At 42.1% G+C, this 24758-nt stretch overlaps 1 protein-coding gene across 2 annotated transcripts; it reads right to left on the bottom strand.

Annotated features, from left to right (window-relative positions):
* Positions 1 to 451: 451 nt before the first annotated feature.
* Positions 452 to 24704, bottom strand: dhx16 (DEAH (Asp-Glu-Ala-His) box polypeptide 16). 2 transcript variants are annotated; one of them, XM_080895948.1, is made up of 21 exons: positions 24452 to 24704; positions 22681 to 22886; positions 22332 to 22573; positions 21994 to 22174; positions 21849 to 21905; positions 21500 to 21754; positions 21187 to 21420; positions 19148 to 19333; positions 18782 to 18892; positions 18580 to 18695; positions 17471 to 17681; positions 17268 to 17366; positions 16248 to 16400; positions 14945 to 15085; positions 13356 to 13518; positions 13154 to 13272; positions 12402 to 12469; positions 9849 to 10011; positions 9459 to 9620; positions 1663 to 1836; positions 452 to 1110 (listed from the first exon to the last, which is right to left on the bottom strand). In XM_080895948.1, exons 2-21 carry the CDS (start codon positions 22876 to 22878, stop codon positions 982 to 984), a joined length of 3162 nt encoding a protein of 1053 aa, XP_080752074.1. In that variant the 5' UTR covers positions 22879 to 22886; positions 24452 to 24704; the 3' UTR covers positions 452 to 981. The 2 variants fall into 2 exon arrangements, with proteins under 2 accessions (XP_080752074.1, XP_080752073.1); XM_080895947.1 differs by having other exon boundaries at positions 19148 to 19339.
* Positions 24705 to 24758: the final 54 nt, after the last annotated feature.

A 24758-nucleotide genomic window follows, 5' to 3' on the forward strand; every position in this document is an offset into this window, starting at 1 on the left:
AGTGACTTATATGTATGTATATATTGTGCCATTTCTTACTTTGTGTATTGTCTGTCTTTGTTACTGTTTGTACTGGAGCACTGTAACCAAAATATTTTCCCTTATGGATCAATAAACTACTCTGAGTCTGAAGATTAACAGTGCAGCACAACTGCACATCGTAGAGTTGTGTTTGTCAAACAGCTCAACAATCTTCTGAAAATACGTCACGCTTTATATAATAAAAACATGAACGCACATAAAAGTCAGCATTCCTTTGCCAGGTAGCGTATATGCCTTGTTTTGGCTTAAACAATCAAATAAAATACGCCCCTTACAAACCAGAGGCCTTTCTGACATTAAAACTTCTTCTTCCGATTGTGACTTTCCTGAAAATAAAACCAGACGAGCAAACAAGTTGAAAAGGCTGCAAATACTACTGCGATGAGTAATTATTAAGCTGAAAAACAAATCGATTGTAAAACTTTATTGCCATAGAAAAATAGACCAAAAAAAAAAGAAAAGGAAAGGAGCCTCACACGTGAGCGTGCTTTAATCGGGTGCCAGCTGTGACAGTTTGACACAGAGCGAATAAGCGAGCGGTCAAAGCACAACAGTCTCGTGCCGATTCACAAACCAGCTGGTGAGTCCGCACTGCTGCCATCAGAGCGGGAAACACAGATCCAAGCGTGTTCGTTTTTCCTTTTTGGAGACCCAGCCCTGCCGGCTGGTTGATGATTAAACGAGAGTCGGTGCGTGGCCCACTTCTCACTCGACCTTTCTCTCTTTCCGTTTTGAAAATAGAAACTTGTTTGAAAATACTGGTGTGATTTGAATAATGCGGGTCAAATTTCGATCGCTGTCAAAAAACAAGTTACAGCTTAGAAACATGGTACGTTTTCCATTTTCACTCAGACTCGTGCGCCTCGTCCTGTCACCCTGTCCTGAGTGAGAAGCACTTTTTTTTCATGGTATGTGCCGTGGACGGCCTTGACCTTCACTTCAGCCCAGCTCCTCTTTTGTTTTGCCCTGCTTACGGGGCATCTTCTTGCTGCTGCTGTCCTCCAGCTCTTTGCTCTTGTAGTAGTGAGGGGCCACTTCAAGCAGCCAGCCGCTCTCTATCTCGATCACCTGAGTGCAACAGAGGACAGAAGGCGAGTGGAGGTTAATCAGTGGACTGATACGCAGCCATGCCTGTAGTTAAATATTGTTCTGAAACACTGACACATCCTCATTAACCACTCGTACTAAACTCAAAGAAGGGTGCAGCTGGCTCCTTTAGATGTGAAACAAGAGAAAGGCTCATGCTGTGAAAAACAACAGAAAGCGCTGCAAACATTTGAGTTAGACGCCTGTTGGGAATAAAACAGCCACGGAAAAGACGACTACATGCTCGTTCTGAGATTTTGTGTATAGTCATCTGGCTCTTAGCAAGTTCTAAAATTATTTAAACAGCCTGAAATGGACAACAGCATGGCACATTACACTGTGTTACTATTCATTTTACAAAACTTAGCATTTAAAATGCATTAGCAGTGTGAAAACGTACAACCCTACTGCAGCCAGGTGCCACTAATCAAATACACTTGATTAACCGATCATTATTTACCAGCTGGGAGTCGCTGATATGTAAAAGCTTATAACTGAAAAAGTAAAACTGTATGACATGGCGAGCAGGCCAACCTGTCTCATGAACTCCTTGGTGGTGAAGACCAGCTCATGGTAGATGAGCCAGCGGGGCTGCTCCTCAAACAGAGAGCTGTTGGGGTGCACGTAAACAGTCTGCTGGTGCTTCACAGTCTTGTAGCCTCCTTTGCTCAGTCTGGCCGTGTGATAGAAATATCCTGCAGTCACCGCCTGCAGAAGGGGAGGATAAGAAGCAGTGGAGGGCAGATGGGTTAATAAAGCAGGGATTCCTGGCTCTGCAGGGACGAACAACAAGAAAAATACACAAGCGCTGGGCACAAAAAAGAATGGCGTTAGAATATAACGCAATGAACAAAGTGTGATTAGAATAAAACATTTACTCTTTATTAGAAGATTAATTGCTTATTAGAAGAACTCATGTCTGAAAGGAGATACTGGGGAGCTGCAGCCCAAAACAAACTTCCCATAACTGAGCTCAAGACTGTGACACAAACAGCAGATAACGTCTGTGGAGGGAAGAGAAGAGTCTTCACAAATTTCCATGTTTGCTACCTGCACATTAAGAAGTTACTAACCACACACAACAACCAACCATAAAGACAAGAACTTTGCTGGTTTGATTAACAATCTGAGGCTCTTGGTTAACACCATTATCAGACTCCTTAATCCTGCTATGTCTGCTTTTCCTGCTGTATCTTCCAATGACTGTGGAAAAAGTTCAAATTCAAGTGTGGATCCTTTCAACCTGCCCAAGTGTCTCATCCAGTTATGTTATTTGGGTTTAATCCGATTTCCCCAACAGATCTCGTTGATATAGTTTGTCACATGTGCCCATCTTTCTGCAAACTCGATATTATCCTAAAGAGATTCTACCTGTCATCTTCCAATAGCTTCTCACGGTTATAAAACAATCACAGCCAACATCTTCCGTGTGCTTAAAAAAACCCTCCTGAGTTGCCGGGTTTCAGATAACCACAGGTCCATTCACAGCTGCTCATCAGCTCCTTCAGCGCGTTGAGGAAAACAAATAATAAATTCCAATCCGATTACCAAAGAAACAGTATTACTGAAAATTACCAGTGACAACAGTGAATTTTAGTCCTACTAGACGCTAACCCCACCTTTGAGACCACTGATGATGCAGATTACAGAGCTGAGCCGGCGTCACTGGCACGGCTCTCGTAATGGTTTTCATACTTATTTGAATTCACATGAACAACTGTATGTTCTCATTTACATCCCACGTATCTGGAGTCCCCACAGCTCAACCCTTGGACCAGTTCTGCTTTTTTAATACATGTCACCTACTTGTGAGCTTCAAAAGTATTTCTTACCTTTGCTGTGCTGATGACACTCAGACGTATTTTCTGTATTTAACCTCCTCTCTTACCTCTGAGGAAAACCTGAGGATCTAATGTTCTTTACCAAGTCACTACATCAGCACGCTCACCGCCAATATCAAATCTTCTGCTAAGAGCTTGGTATTACTTTTGACCAGCATTCGAAACGCTGATTTCTCAGAGCTACTGAGACCTGTTCCACACACTTGGTTCAGCCCATCCGCCCGGCTGAATCTGTGCTTGGATCTCCTGATCCTTTCTCCCACTGTGTGTAGCCACAGTTCATAGCTCCACACTTCCATACAAGCGTTACACATGAAGTACTGTGTAACAGTGTTAAATAAGAGTATTAATGATAACAACAATGATAATAAAGACTTTAATAATAACACCAACAACAACAACGATAAAGCAGAAGACGTGAGAAGCAGCTGCCACAGCACTGTGGCTGACTCAGCACATTGATGACTGGTTCCTCCAGTCTGTTGATCAGTACAGTACGAGTAATGCACTCCATTTACCTTTGGGCACAAGGCTGAAGAAGGTTAAACTAGGTTATTTTATGAGATACTCTTAAAAACAAGTTTTACAGTCTTATAGTCTTTCAAACTTAAACACATTAAATGATTTTTTTTTTAAATAATAAAGCAGTGTTTTATGATCTGAATATTCAGGGGTTAGCTGCCCCATTTAACCTGAACTTTAACTTTTCTTTTATGTCACTTTTTAATTTATTAAGATGTCTGTTGTATAATTTATCGACCTTTATATGTCTATTCTGCTTATTCAAGCTCTTCTGCTATAGGCTGTGTTTAATGTTTTGGCTGCTCTAGTGCAAGAATTTCCCTACTTTAAGGATAAACAAAGTACACCTTATCTCATCTCATATAGTTCAGCGTGACCAGAATTAGTCTAGTGCTGGTAGCACGGGGCACAGCAAATGAAATAAAAGAGTGAAAGAACTCCAGGACTACGACATCAGCCATCCTGCCTGAAGGGAAGATTTTAGATGGGTTTAAATAAGAGTGAGGGGACTGTCTACCACTAACTCTAGTCTAAACCTTTTAACTTTCGCCGCTGTTATTTATAATACAATAGTGACCATGATTTAGAGCAGGGATGTCAAACAAAAGGCCTGGGGGCCTGACTTGGTCTGGTAAAGACTCCAGAAAAACATGAACTGTTTTGTTGTACAGCTTTTCCTACTGATAAAGACCTCCCCCATGGCCATTCACAATACACCAAAATAAGGAAGTGATGGATTTCTGTATTTTACACATTTACTTCTTATAATTGAAGCCCAAAGAGTTGTGCTGACTGATATCTTTATCATGTAAAAAACACAAGACTGTTGAAATAGCACTTCTTTGTCTAGTATTAAGATATCGTATTGATGATTGGCGTTTCACTGGCCCGATCCACATAACATCAAAGCGGGCTGCATGTGGCTCATGTAAATGTTTTTGACTTCCTTGATTTAGAGGTTCTAGCACCTAAACTGCCTCAAGCCACTGAGGTCGGCTGACTCTGTTTGTTTGTTTGTTTCTGCTGAGCAGAGGTCAGGGCAGATACGCATTTCAGACCATGCTCTTATCATTGCTTGGATTGAAGTATAATGAGCGAATATGTGAATAGAAAGTTGCTATATGTAGTCTTATGTGGATTTTTTCTGTGATAAAAAACTTTTTTATGCAAGTTTATTGTTGTTATTATATTGTTATTGTACAATTACAACTTTGTAGACAGGTAGAGAAATCAGTTCTCGTTTAGCTGAGATGAAATCCTCTGATGTTACTGGATTGTGTGGAAAAACTCGACTGTTCTGCTTGAAACTAAAGGAAAAGAAGACAATCAGCACTGAGACTGAAACATCAGGGTCTGAGAAAGGATCCATGTGGGATTCACAAACAGAAACCATGGAGATCCTCTCCACAGTGAAACCTCCTTACAACACTCACACTTTCTGTAACGTAGGCCGGGTGGTGTCGGGCGCCTTCATGGGCGTGCTGATAGTTGCTGATACAGCAGACAGACAGCAGCTGTCACGTACAAGTCATGTAGCATGTAACCTAACTGTCTCTCACTTCAAAACGGAATAATCATCAGATGACTGACTCGGCTTTTTATGTGTTGTGTAGAGGAGCTGAGAAGTTGATGCTTCCTGGATTTAAACGTTGGACACACACAATCCTCCTTATGCCAATTATCATTTAATATCATTAAGTAAGTTGTGCGTCGTCTTTTTTTCTATAAGCTGTAGGATGTTTGACTTGAGTGAAGGCAGCGTGCAAAGGGAAGAGGTGTGACTCAGCTAAGAAAATAAACGCCCTCTCCTTATCGCGAATACTTCAGGTGTTCACCGCACACACAGGTACAGGTATGTGAAGGAAACTCACACAGCTTCTGCCTGCTGATGATTTACAGGCTTCCTCTGACAGATCCTTGTACTCTTTTAGTTACAGAACCAGAATCCAGATTTCTTTAAAGCTTGTTATGTTGTTAATGTCTTGTCCTTGAGCAATATAGGAGCTGCTCTGAGCTGTACTGGAGCGTGAACGTGAAGCAAGTAAAATCACTGTTCACAGAAGAGGAAGACATTACAACAAAATCATCAATCTTGTGTCAGAGAAAAATGAAGCAATTTTTTGCCCTCGGGCCTTCAGATTATTTTAAATTTCCACCCTCCTGTGCATCACATTCACTGCACTGCATCACTGATGTTTACCTGTGAACATTCAAAGCAGAAGCAAATATGAAATGGTGTTGATTACTCCTCGAACAGGTCACTACCTACACTACGTTTCTGACATTGACTCCGTTTTATTCATCTTTCCGGTGGTTTTGTTACCCTGTTCTCTCCTCGCTCTCTCATTATGTCGTGAAACTCATCTTTACCTTGCATCGACTCCCCTGGATTGTTTGTACCATTCATTTGTTTCATTTCATCTTATTCGGTTTAATATTAATAGTTCTGATGTACCAATAAAAAAGTAGAGCATAGTGTCTTTTAAAACTACAGCTGCAGAAACAATTCCATTTAATTCTATGTATTTACTCAGGATACTTTATATTCTAAGGTAAAGACCTACAACGATACAGAGGACGAAAGACGATCTAGGTGAGGAGAACTATTTTAAATTTGATCTTGGATGTAACTGGGAGCCAGTGAATAGAACCAATATGGGATAATATAATCTCTCTGTCTAGTTCCTGTTAGTAACCTTGCTTTTAGAACAACCTGACAATAATGAATAATAATAGCACAGTGCAGAAGTAATAAATGCATGGACTAGTTTTTCACTCTGAAACAGGAAGTTTCTGTTTTTAGATGTTGCACAAATGCAACAAAGCAGTCTTACATGTTTGTTTAATATGTGTGTTGAAGGACATGTCCTGGTCAACAATGACTCCAAGGTTCCTCACAGCGTTACTGGAGGCCAAGGTAATGCCATCCAGAGTAAGAATCTGCTTAGATACCATAGACATGTTGATTATATTTAATTTAAGCATTAATTAATGGTAGGACATTTTTCGACAGTCTTGTCAGAGTCTAGATGTGCTGATGGTCAAGAGGAAGAAATTATTTAAGTTAACTCAGAAACATCAATTGGAGAAATCTGAATACAGCGGAACCCCGACTTACGAAATTAATTCGTTCATAAGTCCAAAACTTTCGTAAGTCGAAGCACCCGTTGCGCGTTTTGAGTGAGGCGATGCTGAACGATAGGCTATAGGCTAATTGCTAACTAGAACAACAATACGTCGTTCAAGTGGAACAGCGAAGCGCAAGTATGGAAGCCAAGGGGTTGTCACATGATTCGGAAGGCATTGTAGGCATTGTAGGCTCAGCCAATCAGAGCCAGCGGATTTCGTTACTCGGGCATTTTGCTGTAACACGGGCAGAAATAATTAAAAATTATAATACAAATGAAGTTTTAAGAGATATAGTAAAATATTTCTATGCCATATATCAGAACAAGTTCCAGAGGGTGATGAAAGCGGTGGCTGGGCTGATTTATATGCTTCTGCATGGATGTTAAAAAACACAGAGCTCCGATATGCCCGATGAGGACAGAAAACCCTAAAAACAGCAACATCTGTTCACTAGGTAAATTAGCTGAAATTATTTCAAGGCCTATCTCCAATCATACGTGCACTACACAGTCTCTAAGTCATGTGGCATGTCATTAGTTGTTTTGATTTTACTGACAAATTGGCAGATCAAAAATGGCAAATGTCGCGCTAGTTCCCAGTTTTCAAGATTGTTGCCACTCCACTAGCAAATACTTTGCTTCCATTGAGTCATCAAACACTTCACAAAATCAGTCTTACTCCCTCTGGTTTAGATCCAACACTCTTTAGAAGTAAGCCAGTTTTCTCTTAGAGGGATGTTAGTTTTTACCCTCTGGCACAAGTGTTTTTTAGTCAGTTTTGAGAGTAAATGAGTACATACAAAAGTATCGACACACAAAAATGACAGGTCATTTCTATCTTCTTGTGCAGCTGTATAGTGTACTAATACTGCACGACTGCCACAACCATTTGGGAACCACTGATTTAAGGACAAAACTTTTTAGTGAATGTGCTTCCTGATGGCAAGAAACTTGCAGCTGTGAAACGTGGTCGGTTCCAAGTCTGATTTAGAAAATGTTCTCATTCTTAATTATATCCTGGTTGAAATATCTGACTGTTTAAAGGCCACGGTGCTAAAAACAGTTAAACCCGGCAGTGCCATTTCAGACTGTAAACAACATTAATAATCTTATCAGCACAGCAACTCGCTGAGTCACAATGTGCCAGAGGAACCATCCCATCTCTTGAATAACCAGTTTCAGCTTTTGCTTTCAGGATGTGTCAGGATGTAAGTATGTAAAGAAAACACATCCACAAATAAAGACCAATTCTCTATCAAATGGTTGAGTCAGGGCATACCAAACCAGCCCTCGTAGTTTTTACTTTAGCATTGTTTTTATATGGACAACTCTCATTAATAACAATTAATAATTTAACTAACAATCTAACATTTATGTTTGTTGCTGCCGCTTTAAAGATGAATATAGTTACTTAGTTTGTGAAGTCCAGTCTTGAAGGCTTGATTTTTACATGTCAGTGTTCTGAAACCGGAAGACGATAACTGGGTGAGAGGGTGGAGAGTTAAAAGCAACCTTGCTTTGTAAGGAGAATCCATAATGTGCTTAAGTACACAGCACAGATACAGATGCCAGCTAATTAGTGCTTAATCTAATAAAATAGAGTGCTACATATTAAACAAATAGGCCAGAGTGCTTTCTTCCATTTGCGCAACATCTCTAAAGTTAGAAATATCCTGTCTCAGAGTGACGCTGCAAAACTAGTTCATGCATTTATTACTTCCAGGCTGGAAGTCCTAAAAACTTCTGAAAAGCCTTCAGCTGATCCAAAATGCTGCAGCAAGAGTCCTGACAGGGACTAGAAAGAGAGAGCAGATTTCTCCTGTACTGGCTTCCCTTCATTGGCTCCCTGTTAAATACAAGGTCTTAATCAGGCCCCATCTTATCTTAATGACCTAATAGTACTATCCTCAAAAGTTGATTCTGTTCATCTGGACGTAGTGTTGTAAGATTGTAAGATGGCGAAAGATGCACCCTCAGGCTCTAATCGAAGAGGGGGCCTGAGGGTGCATCTGTCATCATCTTACAATCTTACAGTGCTGTGATTGCAGCCATTCCTTAACTCTCTGTGAATGGTATTCTTGGCCATTGATCAATGAACTTTGATCAGTGGTTGTTGATCAATGGTAATGAGAATTTGTATATTAATGATCAAGGAACTGACCTCCCAGCCCATTGTTCCCTCAGTGGGCTGGTTTCAGTCATTATGCAAATGTACTGTTTATAAGATTGAAACCTGCAGTCAGCTGAGACTGAAGAAGTCAGCTGATGAGTCACGACACGTTTCTCCCACAAAATGCTACGACCAGATGAACAGAATCAACTTTTTGGGATTTACTTACCTGGATGATTGAGCATGCATCAACACCTTGTAGTACCATATCACCCCATTAGAGCACTTCGCTCTCGCTCTGCAGGCCTACTTGTTGTTCCTAGAGTATTTAAAAGTAGAATGGGAGGCAGAGCCTTCAGTTTTCAGGCCCCTCTTCTGTGGAACCAGCTTCCAGCTTGGATTCAGGAGACAGACACTATCTCTACTTTCAAGATTAGGCTTCAAACTTTCCTTTTTCTCGTTCTGTACAAGCTATAAATATCACTGGTATTATTTTCCCAGAGCGTGGCAGATAAGACAAGTCTTTGTTTGCAAAGTTATGCTCAATCTCAATCTGTGTTTCCATCTCAAAAAGGCCTCACTCAGCAGTGCTGCAGCTGTCAGATGAAGCTAAAGCCCAGAGTGGGACTAGCTGTAGTTCCTTATTAATATGAAGTGACTGATAATAAGACTCCATATTGTTGCCTGGGAACAGCCAACGCTGTACTGTAGTTCATCAGTGTCACTAACCTTGCGAACGGGCACGCTGTCTCCTTGACAGCTGACCACCTCGACTTCAATGCGATCCATCAGACCCTCCAGCTGGTCCCTGACATCCCGGGCTCTTCGCATGGAGCGGAACTGGATGAAGTTCTCATAGCACCACTGTGTGGAATAACCACTCTCCACCCACTGTGGGAGGAAGATATCACAGCTGCAGTTAGCACACAATAATCAAACTGTGCGCTGAGCCAGTGCTGAGTGTGTTTCTTAAATCAGCCTCTAAAATGATGCCCTGATACTTGTGTCTTTATCAGTGATTTTACCTGAATTTAGATTGCCAACTTCAACACAGCATCAAATGTGTTTCTAAACGTCAAACATATCTCCAGCCCTGATGTTACCCGGCTGAGTTTATACCTGGTTGTAGACGTTCAGCAGCACCAGGTGGTCTCCTCCGGGCACCACAAAGTTCATTCTGGCGTTGTCGGCGTGCACCACCTTGTCTTTGGGACGGTAGAAGATAGAGTTGTTTACAGACAGCATGGCCGCGATCGTCAACACTTCCTCCGAACATTTGTACCTGGAGAAAAAAAACAAATGTTCCCGAAATGAAATTCTGTGCGAGTCTTGAATTCATGCACATTTTTCAGGTTTTAAAGGAACTGTTTCACTCAACCTGCTTGCATCCTTTATACCCACACATTAGACAGACTGCATTTCTTCCTCCACAGCAGACCCGCTTTCACAGGCCGCACATAATGTTTTTGTTTGATGTAAACACAGAAGTCCATAAGTTGAGTTTAATCCAATTTTAATCTCTACAGTCATGTTTTAACCTTGTGAATCACACTTTTGTTTTGTCATCAGTCTTGTTCCGCGGTGGAAAAGTGTCCTCAAACCCATATTTACCTTCATACTACTGAATGTTACAAGAAGGTCATGTAGAATCACTCATTCATCTTATTATAGCCTTCCTTCAGTTACTGCCACTGATCTCTAACTGGGATTTGTCACATTTTTCCCCTCAACATCATATGCTGTTTACTCTGAGACCACCCGAGTGTTAAGATGAGATGTTGCCCACCCTCTGAGACACCACCAGTCCTACACAGTCTTCATTTGTACTTCTGCTAATTAAAATCCTATGTATTCTTTTTTTAATTCTCTCTCTTTGTCTTTGATGAAACTGCTTTCCATTCTCTTAGTGAACAAAACTTGAACTAGCTGATCAAGTTTCCAACACTCTAATAAGTGTAAGTGTTTAATTCAGCAACGTTCTGCTGTCAAAGTGATGAACAATCATGTTTCTAACTGGTAAACATGGCTGATTCGCTGAACAATGACGTGTTGAGTTGACTGAATCCAGTCTTTCAGTCTGTTTCTCTGTCATGTGGAGGTTCAGCCACATGCTGCTCCAAACCAACTGCCCGTAAGTGTATGAGCGTTATAAATCCTTCAGACCGGACTCAGGCAGACTTACTGACCACACTTTGTTAAAGTGCAACAGCTTTTTTGTTTATGGAAAGGGGGAAAAGTCCGCACAGCTACAGATACGACTTCCATGTGATTTTTGTTTTTGCAGGAGTAATAAACAAACAAAAAAAGTCTTTCATTTATGCATGACAGATTTAAAAGTTTCATAAAAGTGCATCAAAATTAATAATTTCTATTGTTAATATAAATGCTAATAATAATGGGAAATGATAGCAACAGGTCAGACAAGAAATCGAGACAAAATGCATAAAAACGCTTAAAATAGAAAGTGAATACACAGCAGTGTAAATCGCTGTAGATGCTGAATGGAAGTTCTATTTCTGTTAGATAAAGATGATGGCATCCTGTGTCAGCTTAGCTACAGGCAGGATGTTTTCCCCAAGCAGTCATCAGTGGAAAAACTAGCAACGAAAGCACACTAGCTGTTTTTTTGTTTGAGTTTCTCAGTAGGTGGACACCAGCAGCCTCTAGTCCAGGGGTGGGAAACTTCAGGCCTCTGGAGAACTTCAAGACATGTTGAGGTCATTCAGCCATTTAAAGCAGCTGTGTTGGATCAAGGACATCTAAAACCTGCAGGACACTGGCCCTCGAGGCATGGAGTTCCCCCACCCCTGCTCTAGTCCATCTTCATCTTCTACTGGGGGGCGATCGTGGCTCAAGAGTTGGGAGTTCGCCTTGTAATCGGAAGGTTGCCGGTTCGAGCCCCGGCTTGGACAGTCTCGGTCGTTGTGTCCTTGGGCAAGACACTTCACCCGTTGCCTACTGGTGGTGGTCAGAGGGCCCGGTGGCGCCAGTGTCCGGCAGCCTCGCCTCTGTCAGTGCGCCCCAGGGTGTAGCTGCCATCACCAGTGTGTGAATGGGTGGATGACAGGTTGTGTAAAGCGCTTTGGGGTCCTTAGGGACTAGAAAAGCGCTATACAAATACAAGCCATTTACCATTTACCATTTACTGCATATGTTCATAAAACGAGATGTCCGAGATACAAAGACAGTGAGGGCGTTAAAGACACAATCTGCACACACAGATGTGTCGTGATGCTCTCTTTCCTTACGGTTACGGTTTTGATGTAGTGACCGAGCATCACTGACGTGTTCTGGTTGGTAAAAACCGCAGCGACTTGTGTTAAACCATATTTCTAACCTTTATTTCTAGCCTTCGTCTCGTCAAAGACACCCTTCAGCTCACCCAACTGAGACTCCACGTGCAGCTAAAATCAGCACAGATGTGAGGATGGAGGGACAGACTGGAATTATGCTAATATGTGCACACAAGCTTACCTGTTCTACAACTTCGCCATACAAATCTTTCAACAAACCATGCAAGCTTCCTGTACATAAAGTGTGGGAATCAGATTTCCTGATAATTAATAGTTTAACGCTTTCATGGTGCAATGTGACTGAATAAATAAACAGCTAATTTGGCAGGTAGTACAGACTCAAGCAGGTGACTATGATGCAATCAAACTGGAGACTCACTGCTCTGAGGCCAGGATCATCTTACTCAGCATGGGATCCACAGGTAACTCAGCCATTCTGCGACCCAGCTGAGCCGCCCCAAAAAGAGACCGAGAGAAAGAAAGAGTTAAATACCAATAAACACTTCATTTAATTAAAAAAACAAACAAACCCAATGACCTACAAAACTGGCTAATGACACCTTTACACACGCTCTTAAAAACATCCTCCTGTCCCTGATAATTACTCATTAACACGATCAGATTGGTAATAAAAGCTCCAAGTTAAAATGCATCAGCACTTTCGATCAAGGAAGTGAGTGACTCTTCAGTGCTGGAAGCCATTTTACAGCCTTACGAGCATCAGGTGTGCAAAGTACGTGATGCAAATATGCAGCCGAGCATGGCAGAGATGGTCACAGATTATTCCTGTAAAAATAAAAGGTGGTGTATCTCTCTCCCGCAGCTTAAGTTACAGTAAGAATGTAAAATATGTCCAACTCTGCAGCGCCTGTTGCAGATTCAAATATAGGATGAGATAGTTCACCAGCTCTTTGTTGTACATACCCAGGGATCTGTGCGATCTGATTTTGGTGGAGTTTTTTGGCGACCCTCCCTTAGCTTTGTTTTTGGCCTCTATTAACTCTGTCGGACGGTGCATATTCACATCACGATACTGTGAAGGTTAATGTCTATAAGCAACCTCTGATTGCAGAAATTCTATAAATATATATGACTATATTAAAAATATAGAGAGCGTCTCCAGGTTTGCACCTTTGTGAGCTCTCCCATGTGGTTGAGGGCTCCCAGGGCGTAGAGCTGCTCCAGAGCCAAGACTAGAGTCTCATGAGGAGGTGGGTCCATGAAGTCGAAGTGAATGAGGTCATTAATACCTGCAAGGAAAAAAGATTAGCTCACTACACAACAGCAGCCACCTGGTGTTTTAAAATCACAGGATCCCCATTTCTTCCCCTACCTAGACTCTTTAGCAGCAGGACTACATTTCCCAAGTTGGTCCTCTGAATCTCAGGCACAGTTGTTTCCTCCATCTCATGTTTATAGGCCCAGGCTGTGTAAAGCCTGAAACATTTCCCAGCAGCCACTCTGCCTGCTCGGCCTGCTCTCTGATTGGCTGAAGCCTGAGAGTTAAACACACAGAAAAAAAACAGACAGATAAATCACCTGCACTAATACACCACCACACCTGAGCTACAATACATGTCTGTGAAGCCAGTGGAGGATATCTCTGAGGTCTCTTTAACATAGTATTTTTATGTTTGACCTGGGTCAAAGTGATTTACAGTCCCACAAGTCCACAAGCTTATCAGGAGATTTACTTATTTATTTTTTTCTTTGGAAAGCTGGAGAGGTTTGTTCTTCTGAGGATCTCTGGCTGACTCGAGTGTGCCAATCAGGCCCTCCTCCACCTTTGATTATATTTCAAAGACAATTTCACCACGGGCTGCTTTCAGCAGCCAAAACAGTGCGAGTCAGATCAAATCAAATATATTCAGTAAGATGTTTTCACAAAACAGGTTTGCACCAGCTGCCTTGTTAGGAGACAAAACTCCAAAATCAATCCACCTTAAAACAACGAATGAGTCAAAAGCAATCACAGACGAGAAATCCAACGAACTGAACCGAACTTTCGATGTCTCAGCTGCAGCTACAATAAAGTTCAGCAAATGTTTGACCTTCCAGGTGATTTCACACCTGTAGTTCAGTTAATTTGGTTCGCCTCAAACAGCGGCATGACTAAAGGATGGTTCAAGGTCGCCTGATCCACCCCCCAACTATAAGCTTTTTTTTTTTAAAAAGGGACATTTTGAAGCCTGCTCTTAAAAGCAGAGGGTGTCTGTCTCCTGAACCTGAACTGGGAGTCGGTTGCACAGGAGAGGGACCTGGAAGCTGAAGGCTCTGCCTCCCATTTTAATTTGAGAAACTCTAAGAACACAAGTAGACCTGCAGTCTGAGAGCAAAGTGCTCTATTAGGATAAAATGGTACTATGAAGTTATGATGTTGGCTAATCATTCAGCACTTTGAGCACAAGGAGAAGGAATTCAATTTAACAGTGAGCCAATAAAGAGAAGCTAATAAACGAGACATCATTTCTCTTCAATTCAGCTTCTAGGACTTGGTCTTTAAACAATATAATATGTATAAACAATATATTTATATTCCAAATATTAGTTTTTTATGTAACAGTTTATCTCACATTAGAGTGATATGTAAGTAAAAGCTCCACCCACGCAGCTCACACCGGGTAGCATTTACTTTTGTATTTTGTATATATGCATTCAACTTTTCTTTGTTCTATTAATAAACACTTAAAGAACTTTATCAAAATTCATTCAAAACTTTTTGAGCTCTCATATTTAAAGACACAAAGACTCCATTCAGTACCTCCATGGTGGTGAAGACTGGTCTAACCCCACAGACCAGCCTGTACCAATCCCAAGGATGCACCCGTCATTGTTTAGAACAGCAATAAAAGGAAATGGCTTAAATTTATCGTCACTTCACTTTGATTTCCTGCTAGTTAAACATTAAGGAAAAGCAGTTACCCGTGAGCAAGGTGTAACAATGAGTGACTCCATGCCTGTGCGGGCGTTGTAGCTCTTCTGTTTGCAGAAGCCAGGGTCAATGACGTAGATGATGCCATCTATGGTCAATGAAGTCTCTGCTATATTGGTGGCCACCACCACCTTGGATTGATAAGAAAAGAAACACCGAGAGATAAAGTTAGAAAACATTGCACCAACAAAGATTAAATCCAGATGATAAATGAGAGGTTAAAAAAAAAAAGATGTCAAAAACATGATTTACAACTGCAGGAAGCTCATATTTATTTACCAGGATTTCTAACAGAGAAGCTGTAAAATCAAAGGATACGACGGGTTGACTCAGTGGAATTTAATGTACCAATATAACACTTAACCTTGTTTACACGCAGCACTAAATGCTTTAGCTCACCTTGATTACGGGACGCAAATCTCCTGAACAGCTGGAATTGTTTTAGGTCTTAATAGCTGCCGTTTTTTAACCTAAGATCATCTGTGGTTGAAACTTTTGTCTTAAGATTGGGCAGTCAAACAAATTTGAATGTGAATTAGGATTCATGTTTCTAGTGATTATAATTGGAGTCAAGACTGAAAGAACGACCTGGGCCAGCGAGAGCCTAAAAGTTTGAAGGTTTCGTAGGTGAACCTGTGGAAAGATTTAACTGAAGCTCCCTTTGTCCCAACATCACTCAGAGCCTCACATCCAGTTCACGTTCAGCAGTGCATGACAGCTAGCGTTTGGTTTCACCCTGTGATTACAGCGCAGATCCGTTCACCTCCATCTGCACCATCAGACATCTGCAGTGGAGGCAGACCAGCAGGGACCACAGCTGTGGTTGTGAGATGGACTTGTGAGAAGCAACTGTTTCTCCCAGAGAATCCAACTCCCAACTAAGGCACGCTAGCTAATAAATTATGTCAAGTATTCAACACCGTATTGGCATAATGCTAATGATACTTTGCAATGCTCCAGCAGCTCTCATCAAAACAAAGCAAAAAACAGGCCTGTTAGCCTGTTGTGATTGTTATGAGCTGGTGCAAACTGTGAATATTCCAGTCTAGGAAAATGATCCGAGGCTGATCCAGCTGGCAGAGTAAACAGACCAGGACACTTGTGCAAACAGATTTTAAATCAAGACTCTGGTATCCTGGTTAAATAAGGGTTTAACAAAAACCCGTCATGGTCGACTGCTGGTCTATTTTGTGTCAGCCAAAATGAAATATTAGTCCTTCACTGACCTATTAGTTGTAGGGCAGCTGTATTAAGAAACAATAAAAGCTTCTCAGAAATAAGACACTGTCTCACCTTACGCGCTCCAGGCGGAGTAGGATTAAAGATCTTTGCCTGCATGTCAGACGGCAGGTTGGCGTAGATGGGGAGGACGAGCAGCTCTGCTATCTTAGAACCAAGCCGCCTGCATCTCTCCTGCAGCAGCTCGCAACACGCTTCGATCTCCTCCTGCAAGACACGCGTTCAGCGAGGCTCAACAATCAGCCGACACACACAAGGACACTGTACCCGTGTTTCTAACATATCTGTTCTGATCCCTCTCCTTCCCTTTGCATCCGTACATGTCAGGACAGTTTTCTAAACTTGTAGAATTTACAAGATCAACTTTCTCAGAGTGAACGTGGGATTTTACCTGTTTTCTAACAAAAACAGAGTCAAATCTTAAGAATAAATATAGAAATATATGAATGAACGCATGCATGGATGATCAAGCTCACTCTGATCCTTCTTTGGCTTTAGATCAGGTCTGTTTCAGGTTCACTGTGGCCTTTTTCTGACGTTCATTGTGTTTTATCAGTGCTGCAGGAGCCACATGGGAAAATCAAGTTTCCACAGAAAGTGATGTGTTCACTGTGACAAAGAGTTTATGGAGAAAGAATCGTCCTGAGCAACAGCGACTCTGTCGTTTCACCTTTTTCCTCATTCCACGAAAAAAGAAACGAAAAAGGATTCAGGTAAGTGAAGGCAATTTCATCAGTTTCATTAAAATCAGCTGATTTTCTTATTCACTTAAGCCATATTTAATAAAGACTTTACTTTCACATTATGAACCTGCGATCCTCTGTGTCAGGATTTTGATAAAGTGGTATGTCCAAACTATTCTACAGAACACGTGAAGATCAATGTTGTTTCACAGCCATCAGTTAGAATGTGATTATATTATAAAAACATCTGCACACAAAGGAAAGCATGGAGAGAACATGATGTTAAACTAGGTGTAACTCTTTGAGAGAGATTTCAGTCTGATGTTTGCTGCAGAGCATCACAGTCGTGTCTGAAGCTCTGGATCTCTTGGGAATATGATATGAAGCGCACCTGTCCAGTGAGGAAGACCAGAATGTCTCCGGTAGGCTGAGTGACGTGGATCTGCAACACCGACACCACACATGCTTCCAGGTAGTCTGCCTCTGGAGCCTTGATAAGACAACACACAGACACACACACATCAACACCACAGTTTGGTTTATAGGCTCTAAATTGTAACGTTTACTGTGGCGAGGATTCAAATATAATCTTACTTTCGTGTAGAAAATATCGACGGGGAACCTCCTGCCAGGGATCCTGAAAACAGGCGCGTCATCGAAGAAGCAGGAGAAGCGCTCGGTGTCCAGAGTGGCGCTCGCCACCAGCACCTTCAGGTCCGATCTGAATCTTGCGATGTCTTTAATCAGACCGAACAGGATGTCGGTGTGGAGCGTTCGCTCGTGGGCTTCGTCTATGATGATCACACTGTGGGGGGAGACAGACAGAGATCGTGGGGGGAGCAAAACGATCGACACGAACGGGTTCGGTGATAAATGTCAAACTACAGAGAAGCCAGCAGAGGATTTATAAAACTAAATAAAGTGTCTGATTAAACCAGATTAGACCACCTGCACTTTGCTGTGTGCAGAGAGAAAATGTCACCTTCCTTTTCAAACTGACCGGACGCTCATGTGACGACAGCTTTGGCTAAGGTTGAGCAATTTTCTAATAAGCTCAAGGGTGACAGATCCAGTGAGCAGCAGAACCAATGACATGCTGAAGGAATGAAGTGATCACTGCAGTTTCCTCTGTTCACAAGATCCACCACTCTGCTGCTGCATTCACATTATGAAAATGTCAGTGTTGGTTTGAACGGTTGCTATTTTGAGACGCTACAGCCTAGCAGCTCACAGGCGCATGACCAAATGATCTTGATGGAGAGGTAGGCCAAATTTAAATCAGATGAGGTTTCCAAACCCCCCACAGAAGAAAAAGGTAGTGGCCAAGAAACAGAGAAGGTCAGTACTGGTAAAGTTACCTACTTTTAAGACTGTGTACCTGCCTAAACCAAGATAATCTTTAACAAGCGTGCACGCCTGGTTGTGTCTGCAGGCTGAAAGTCAACTGCCCTGTCTTCCTAGTAAAGCCTACATAACTCCACAAATCCTCTGCAGCATTACTTTGCTCCCAGAATGTAGATTTAATAGAGAAAATGGTTTATGAGAATCGTTTACCCTGCTTCCATAAACTACTTAAACACGTAAAGAGCAGCCAGTACAGAAGTACACTCTCCCATGTCAGCACTGTTACTTTTAGGTGCTTTCTGCTCTTCATGAAAAGCAACATAAAAACCCAGCAGAGGGCACAGACGCATTAATGGCACCTGTAGCTGGCCAGGTCCGGTTCGGTGAGGAACTCTCGGAGCAGCATGCCGTCTGTCATGTATTTGAGCACGGTTCTCTCTGATGTGCAGTCCTCAAAACGAATGCTGTAACCCACCTGGATGACAGTAAAACACTCAATTTCAGTCTGCTTGAAGGTGCAGTAACACATCAAGTGTTGGTGTAGTCATGTACTAAGCTCACCTCATTACCAAGCTTCACACCCATTTCCTCTGCTACTCTGGCTGCCACTGACATGGCTGCCACTCTGCGAGGCTGCGTACATCCAATCTTCATGCCTCCTTTGGTGTAGCCCTGATGGAAAGTGTTTAAGGATTACTTTGACAGCACTTTTAGGATGCTCAGGATTTTCCTTACTCTGGAAAGTAAATATTTCACACTGGAACAGCAGTCTATAGTTCAACATCCTAGGATACATGGACAATGTGGTGGACTTTGTTTTTTACTCCAAGAGGTAGAGGCCAATATTTCGGTTGGGTACCCCAGTCGCTGTTCTCTAACACGTTTAATACGTGAATATATGAAGCTACATTTAAATTCTACACTCACGTCTTCCAGGAGGTACTGAGGGATCTGGGTGGTTTTCCCCGAGCCCGTCTCTCCTTCGATGACGAGGATCTGGTGCTCGTGGATGGCGGCCAGCAGGTCGTCTCTGTAGGGAAAGATGGGAAGGCTGCGTCGGACTTCCTGCATTGACTGTTTTTTCAGCTCAGCCTGCGACAGAGCCGGAGCATCCTGATCCTCAACGTGACACGGTCAGAAGAAAAGGCAGTTTGAGTTTTTACAGTGAAGCAGAAGAATCACAATCTCTTCACTGTAACAAGTACAAGGAAAATAAGTGCAGTCCCTGCGGTGTCACCAAAGAAAAGCTTAAATATAATTACAAAAGATTAATTTAAAAACAATCATTCAGTAATAAATGAAACCTTGTTGCACAGATAACACTAATGCACAGTGTACTCGTCGGGTTGAATCAGAGGCGAATTTGTGTCAGCGATGTTTACAGAAGGTTTGGAAGGACACAGTCGACTGGTTCTTTTATTTACACTCATATAAAAAGGCACGCAGGTGGAAGATATTTTCGTTTTTCCACCAACTCAAACATGTTTCCTTGTAATACAGCCTTTCATCACTCCAAAGATCACACTACAACACAGGCTGCATTGCACCCTGGGAACACACATGTGGCTGAAACTGTCCATGAAAACATGAGCAAATACATTAAATTGTTACTAAATGCAAAACATTTGTATGAACTGGCTTCTGTGTTTGATCACTTAATTATTATTTTTGCACGTAGTCTCTTCTTATTTCCCTAAATTTCTTTACTTCTCGTTCTGTTTACACGCCTCTCTAAGGATTTCTGTGTCATCATGCAAATGACACCCAAAATAACCCGGGTTTTTCAGCTCTTTTCTGAACGCAGGCATTCATTATTCTGAGACCTGCATTGATTATCTGACAGGTGAAAGGCTGATCCCACTGCACTCTCTGAAGTCAACCTGATCGTTTGTGCGCTGAAGCAGAAAGGCAAAAAGAAACGTGGAAATGAAAACGGAAACGAATAAATTCTGATCCGTTTAAGGTGCATAATTATGTTTTGACTTTGCAGATTTGGTTCTTCGTAGTTATTTCCTCAGATTCACTGACAAGTTCAAAAAAATGACTTAAAAGTTGATCAGATCTCAACATCCGCTGATGTCAGAGGTCATGTAACACTACAGTCCAAAATACTTCACCGTGCTCATCAGGCAAAGGATCAAATACTGAGGCTGCTTTTTTAGATCATCAGTTCTGCCATCTAGTGGTGAAACAAGAGGCCTGGAGGCTTGTGTCATTTATGGGATATAATACATGAAAAACTGGGGCTTAGCCAGTGGACTCTCCCCTCTGCTGTTATTACTGTAACTGGAAATCACCTGCTTCTCTGCATTTAGGAATTTCCTTCGTGTGGAAAATTTTAAAAATCACTCTCAAGTAAAAATGAACATTTTTGTTAGACCGAGCTGGGAAATGTTTCTTTGGTTCTACACTTCTATGCTTACATTAAGAGTTTTTTTAAAATAGAAAATGTACATATTTTTAAAGAAATGTAATTATGTGGTAATTTTCTATACTTTTCCAAGCTGAACATTGGGAATAAGGCAAGAAGAACGAACATTCATGTTAAAAAGTGCAGATCAGGACAAATCTAAAAATATGTCCATCTGTCTAAGAGGTAAAAACCGAATGCAACACGTAATCTTAACAAATAGGTGGTCACCATTTTTTCTGCTGATACTTTTTTTCCATTCATGTCTTTTTCTTTGTTTTTAAATGCAGCTGAGAAAGAGCTGGTATTTCAGATATGATATCTAAACGGGTAATAATTAGTATCTTTGCATTTTCCATCAAGCACAGCACTCGGTGAAATTACACAAACTATTGCTGCTGGGCAGGAGGCTGTGTAACGCCTGCACGCCGGCTATGACGGCGAAAATAAGCAGATATTTCCTTTTAATCAGTACTGCACACGGAGCTGCAGACTAGATCAAAATTAAATGAGACCCACAACGATAAAAAAGAATAAGGAATCTGATGAGCGTCACCTTTTCAGACCGAGTTCCCTTCATGGTAATGGCGGTGGTGACAAAGTCGATCATCTCGTCCTCCTCCAGGATCAGCTGGTACTTCTCCTGCTCCTGCTTCATTCCTTGCTCTCGCTCCTTCTTGGCCCCAAAGCTGAGGGAGGCCGTCTTCAGCCTCTCCTCCTCCCAGCGACCCTGCTCTCCTCCCAGCTCCATGGGGGTTTCCTCCAGCTCCAGGTCCCTCTGTGGCACCTCCTGTAAGTGTGGAGAGACGGTAAATATATGGACAACTGCAGTCAGACGAGTTTCTACATGTGACATTCCTCGTTCCCACCTTTCTTCTATTCTCTTCCGGCATGTAGTATCTGTTCTTTCTCTCCTCCTGCTCCTTGGCACCGGCCTTTTTGTAATCTTTAGCTAGATCCCGAATGGTGCGTTTGTATTCCAGCTCCTTCCTCTCCCTCTCTGTCAGTTCCTCAGTGGAGAAGAGGTACTCGTCATCCACGATCTCTGCCTCCAGGTCCTCCAGCTTCTCCGACTCTCTCTTCTTCAGATATTCCCATCGAGAGCGCTTCCTCAACTCCGGCAACTTTAAAGAGGAAGAGGAAACCTTATCACACAGCTGAGCAACTGAGGTCCATTTCAGGAATCAATGAGCGCACAAATTGTCCCATACCACCCACCATATTCTTCTGATCATCTTCAGCCATCTTCAGCCTCTTCTGAGCTTCCTCATAAGCCTGTGGAGAACAAAACAACAGGATAAATATTTGCCTGCGTGAGACACAAGGTCACCTGTGAAAGACCGTAAAAGAGCTGCGTGCCCACCTTCTTGTCCGTCCTCTCGGCTATGTTGCGCGTCTTCTCCTTGTCTTTCTCCCTCACTCGCAGGGCAAACGCATCCCTCTCCTCGATGTCTTGCAGTCGCTCTCTCTCTTCCTTCTCCCACTCTTCCTCTTCCTCCTCTTCTCTCTTTACTGTCTTGTGGTCGTCTTGAATTGACTTATCCCTGATGTTAGAGAACAGGATACATAGTTTTACACTGGTGTCTATCTCTCCTCCACAACTAAGAATAAATATGAATGTAAATTATCGTAATAAAAAAAACCCCAACAAAAAACAAAAAAGCACCAAGATCTTAAAAAAGCAGAAAATAAGCAGATTACCTTTTAGGTGCTTCCTCCTCGCTGGACGACTCGCTGCCTTTCTTCTGTCTGATGTGCTTCCTCTTGTTCCCGCGTTCCTTGTCTTTGCTTTTCTTTTTTCCTTTCTGTTTCTCCCTCGCAGCATCTTCATCGGCATCGTCGCTGTCCTCCAGTAACGTGTACGTCCGGTTCTTCCTCTCCATTTCGATCGCTTGCCGTTCCACCGCTCGGGACGGTTTCTCAACGACCTGTTTATGAGGAACCTGCAACAGTAAAACAACATTAGAGGGTTTTTTAAACCACCAGAGCTAAAAGAAAATGAGTTTTGGTGAACGTCACAGGGAACTCGGGTAGAATTTCATGAATGAACCTTTTCAAAGAGTTCCTTTGCGAAGGCGGCCACACTCTGGTCGATGTCAATCGTGCCCGTCTGCTCGAGGCGAGCCACAAAGTCTTCGGGACTCGATGCTTTCCGAGCAGTGCCGATCATGAACTGAGACACGTATCTGTCACTCAGCCCGAGGATGTCGTGGAGACGGTCGCTCACCCACTGCTCCAGATTGGCCATGGTGTCTTCTGAAAGAGCAAAGTCACAGAACAAAAACAGGGTTATCCAAAGTCCCGGTGCGACAGACACATGCGCAGGTACCTGGTTACCATTATCTTCATACAAGGCCTGAAAAATAAAGGTTTAGAAGGCTGTGATGTTTTCAAAAAGTTTTCCTAAGAATGAACTGATTCCCAAAGAAAATAATCCCACAGCAGCTTCATGAAAGACTGCAGAACGAGCTTAAAATAATTAACAAATAAAGGATCTTACATATTTTTCCTTACTTTCTCTTATATAATTAGCGTTCCAGTGGGTGATCATTTTAAACATCGCCAAAGTTTTAGATAATGAGGTCAACATATGTATAAGTAATGCCTGGGAGCCAAAACCCCTTTTTCAGCTCCTCTAGATGTATGATGTCCCACACAGAGGATATCCTTAATATGGTTATCAGCACAGCATCCGCCAAGTTGCTGTTTGCATGAAGCGGCCAATCAAAAGAATGCTGTTGTAAAGAAAGGCTGAATCAAAATAGAGCCAAGCATGGCTCTTTTCAGACACAGGGTGGATGGAGGGCTGCACCAAGGCCCAGCTTAGGATAAATAAGGATCATTTTAAACACTATTCTTTAAAGATGACCTAGACTGGCTTTGCATGATTCACTGTTCAAATGATCTAAAACACTGTAGATACTGTTCTGCACATGTGGACCACACCTGGCCATATGATGAGTAAACAAATTAGTTTGTTTGTTTGTTTTTTTGTTTTAAAAAGGCTAACAGATTTTTACATTTGACCAGACTTGTTTTAACAGACTCCAGGACGGGATTTAAATTAAGTCACAGATCACTGCAACTTAAAAAAATAAAAACAAAATTTGAAATGATTTATCCAGAATTTTCAAATATGGACAGGATCACCCTTAGAAAGGGAAAACTTTACTAAACTGTAGAGCTGCAGTGAATCCCTTTGTGAAAACACAAAAACAGGCAGCAATGCTATGACTGTTGGAGCATCTACAGCAGAACAAAAGTAAAAGCAACTTTATCCAGACTTTTAAAATCTGGGTTTAAGAGGGAGACTTTAGAAACCAGGACGTGAAGGAGCTCATAATGGAGATGCTACACCTCCACACTGAAAGGAGCCAGCCAACATGTCAGCTTCAACTTGGAGGATGCTCCAGGACAGTAAATGTGCAAAAAGAGATGATTTCCCTGCTGCCTTTCCCACATTCAGACCAGGTCCAGTTACAAACCTTCAGCATTAACCTTTGACAATCTAGATTTGATAACCTCTGTGAAAGCTAAAGAGTCAGAGCAGTGAGTGGTTGTTTTTTTTTGTTTTTTTTTTGCAAAACTACTAAATAAAAATGTTTCCTCACATTTAGGTTTCGTTAAACAAGCTCAAGTTTCCAATAACTTCGCCTTTAACTGCAGATCTGGATTCAGCGTCGTTTCAAACCGCAGTGTTTTGCACCAATACTGTCAGTTTTCATATTACAGCGTAGTTATCCATCCACTACTACACCTGCATTATACAAAGTGTGAGCGTTAGAGGAGACACAACACAACCGTCTCTGAAGTCCACTCACCGCTTCTCAAACGCTCTTGTTGTGACAGAAACAGCAGGTTGAGTTAGCCGACTGCTAACTCCAGCTACAGATGAGGCGTTAGCTTGAGTTGCAGCGCACAAGTCTCCGGTTCGGACACTTAGCGGACACGAGCATCCTGCCGTAGACACGAAAAACTGTGCATTTGTCCTAAAAGTACATCACACACACTCATACACTGTAAACTGTTTTGCTGTTTTAGCTTAACGCACGCTGAACTTCCAAACGGAAATACGTCAGGCTAAACTAGGGAAGAAGAGCGGGCTGCATCAGAGGCGCCAGCACTCAC

Source organism: Rhamphochromis sp. 'chilingali', assembly GCF_963969265.1.
Source record: "Rhamphochromis sp. 'chilingali' genome assembly, chromosome: 11".
Lineage (NCBI taxonomy): Eukaryota > Metazoa > Chordata > Actinopteri > Cichliformes > Cichlidae > Rhamphochromis > Rhamphochromis sp. 'chilingali'.

Bases quoted from the DNA above. Each gene is read 5' to 3' on its own strand.
- dhx16 (XM_080895947.1), bottom strand. From the start codon at position 22,878: ATGGCCAATCTGGAGCAGTGGGTGAGCGACCGTCTCCACGACATCCTC. The intron at 22,574-22,680 runs GTTCATTCATGA...TTACTGTTGCAG, and splicing joins CAAAGGAACTCTTTGAAAAG to GTTCCTCATAAACAGGTCGT. The intron at 17,367-17,470 runs GTAAGATTATAT...TGTCTTATCAAG, and splicing joins TCGATATTTTCTACACGAAA to GCTCCAGAGGCAGACTACCT.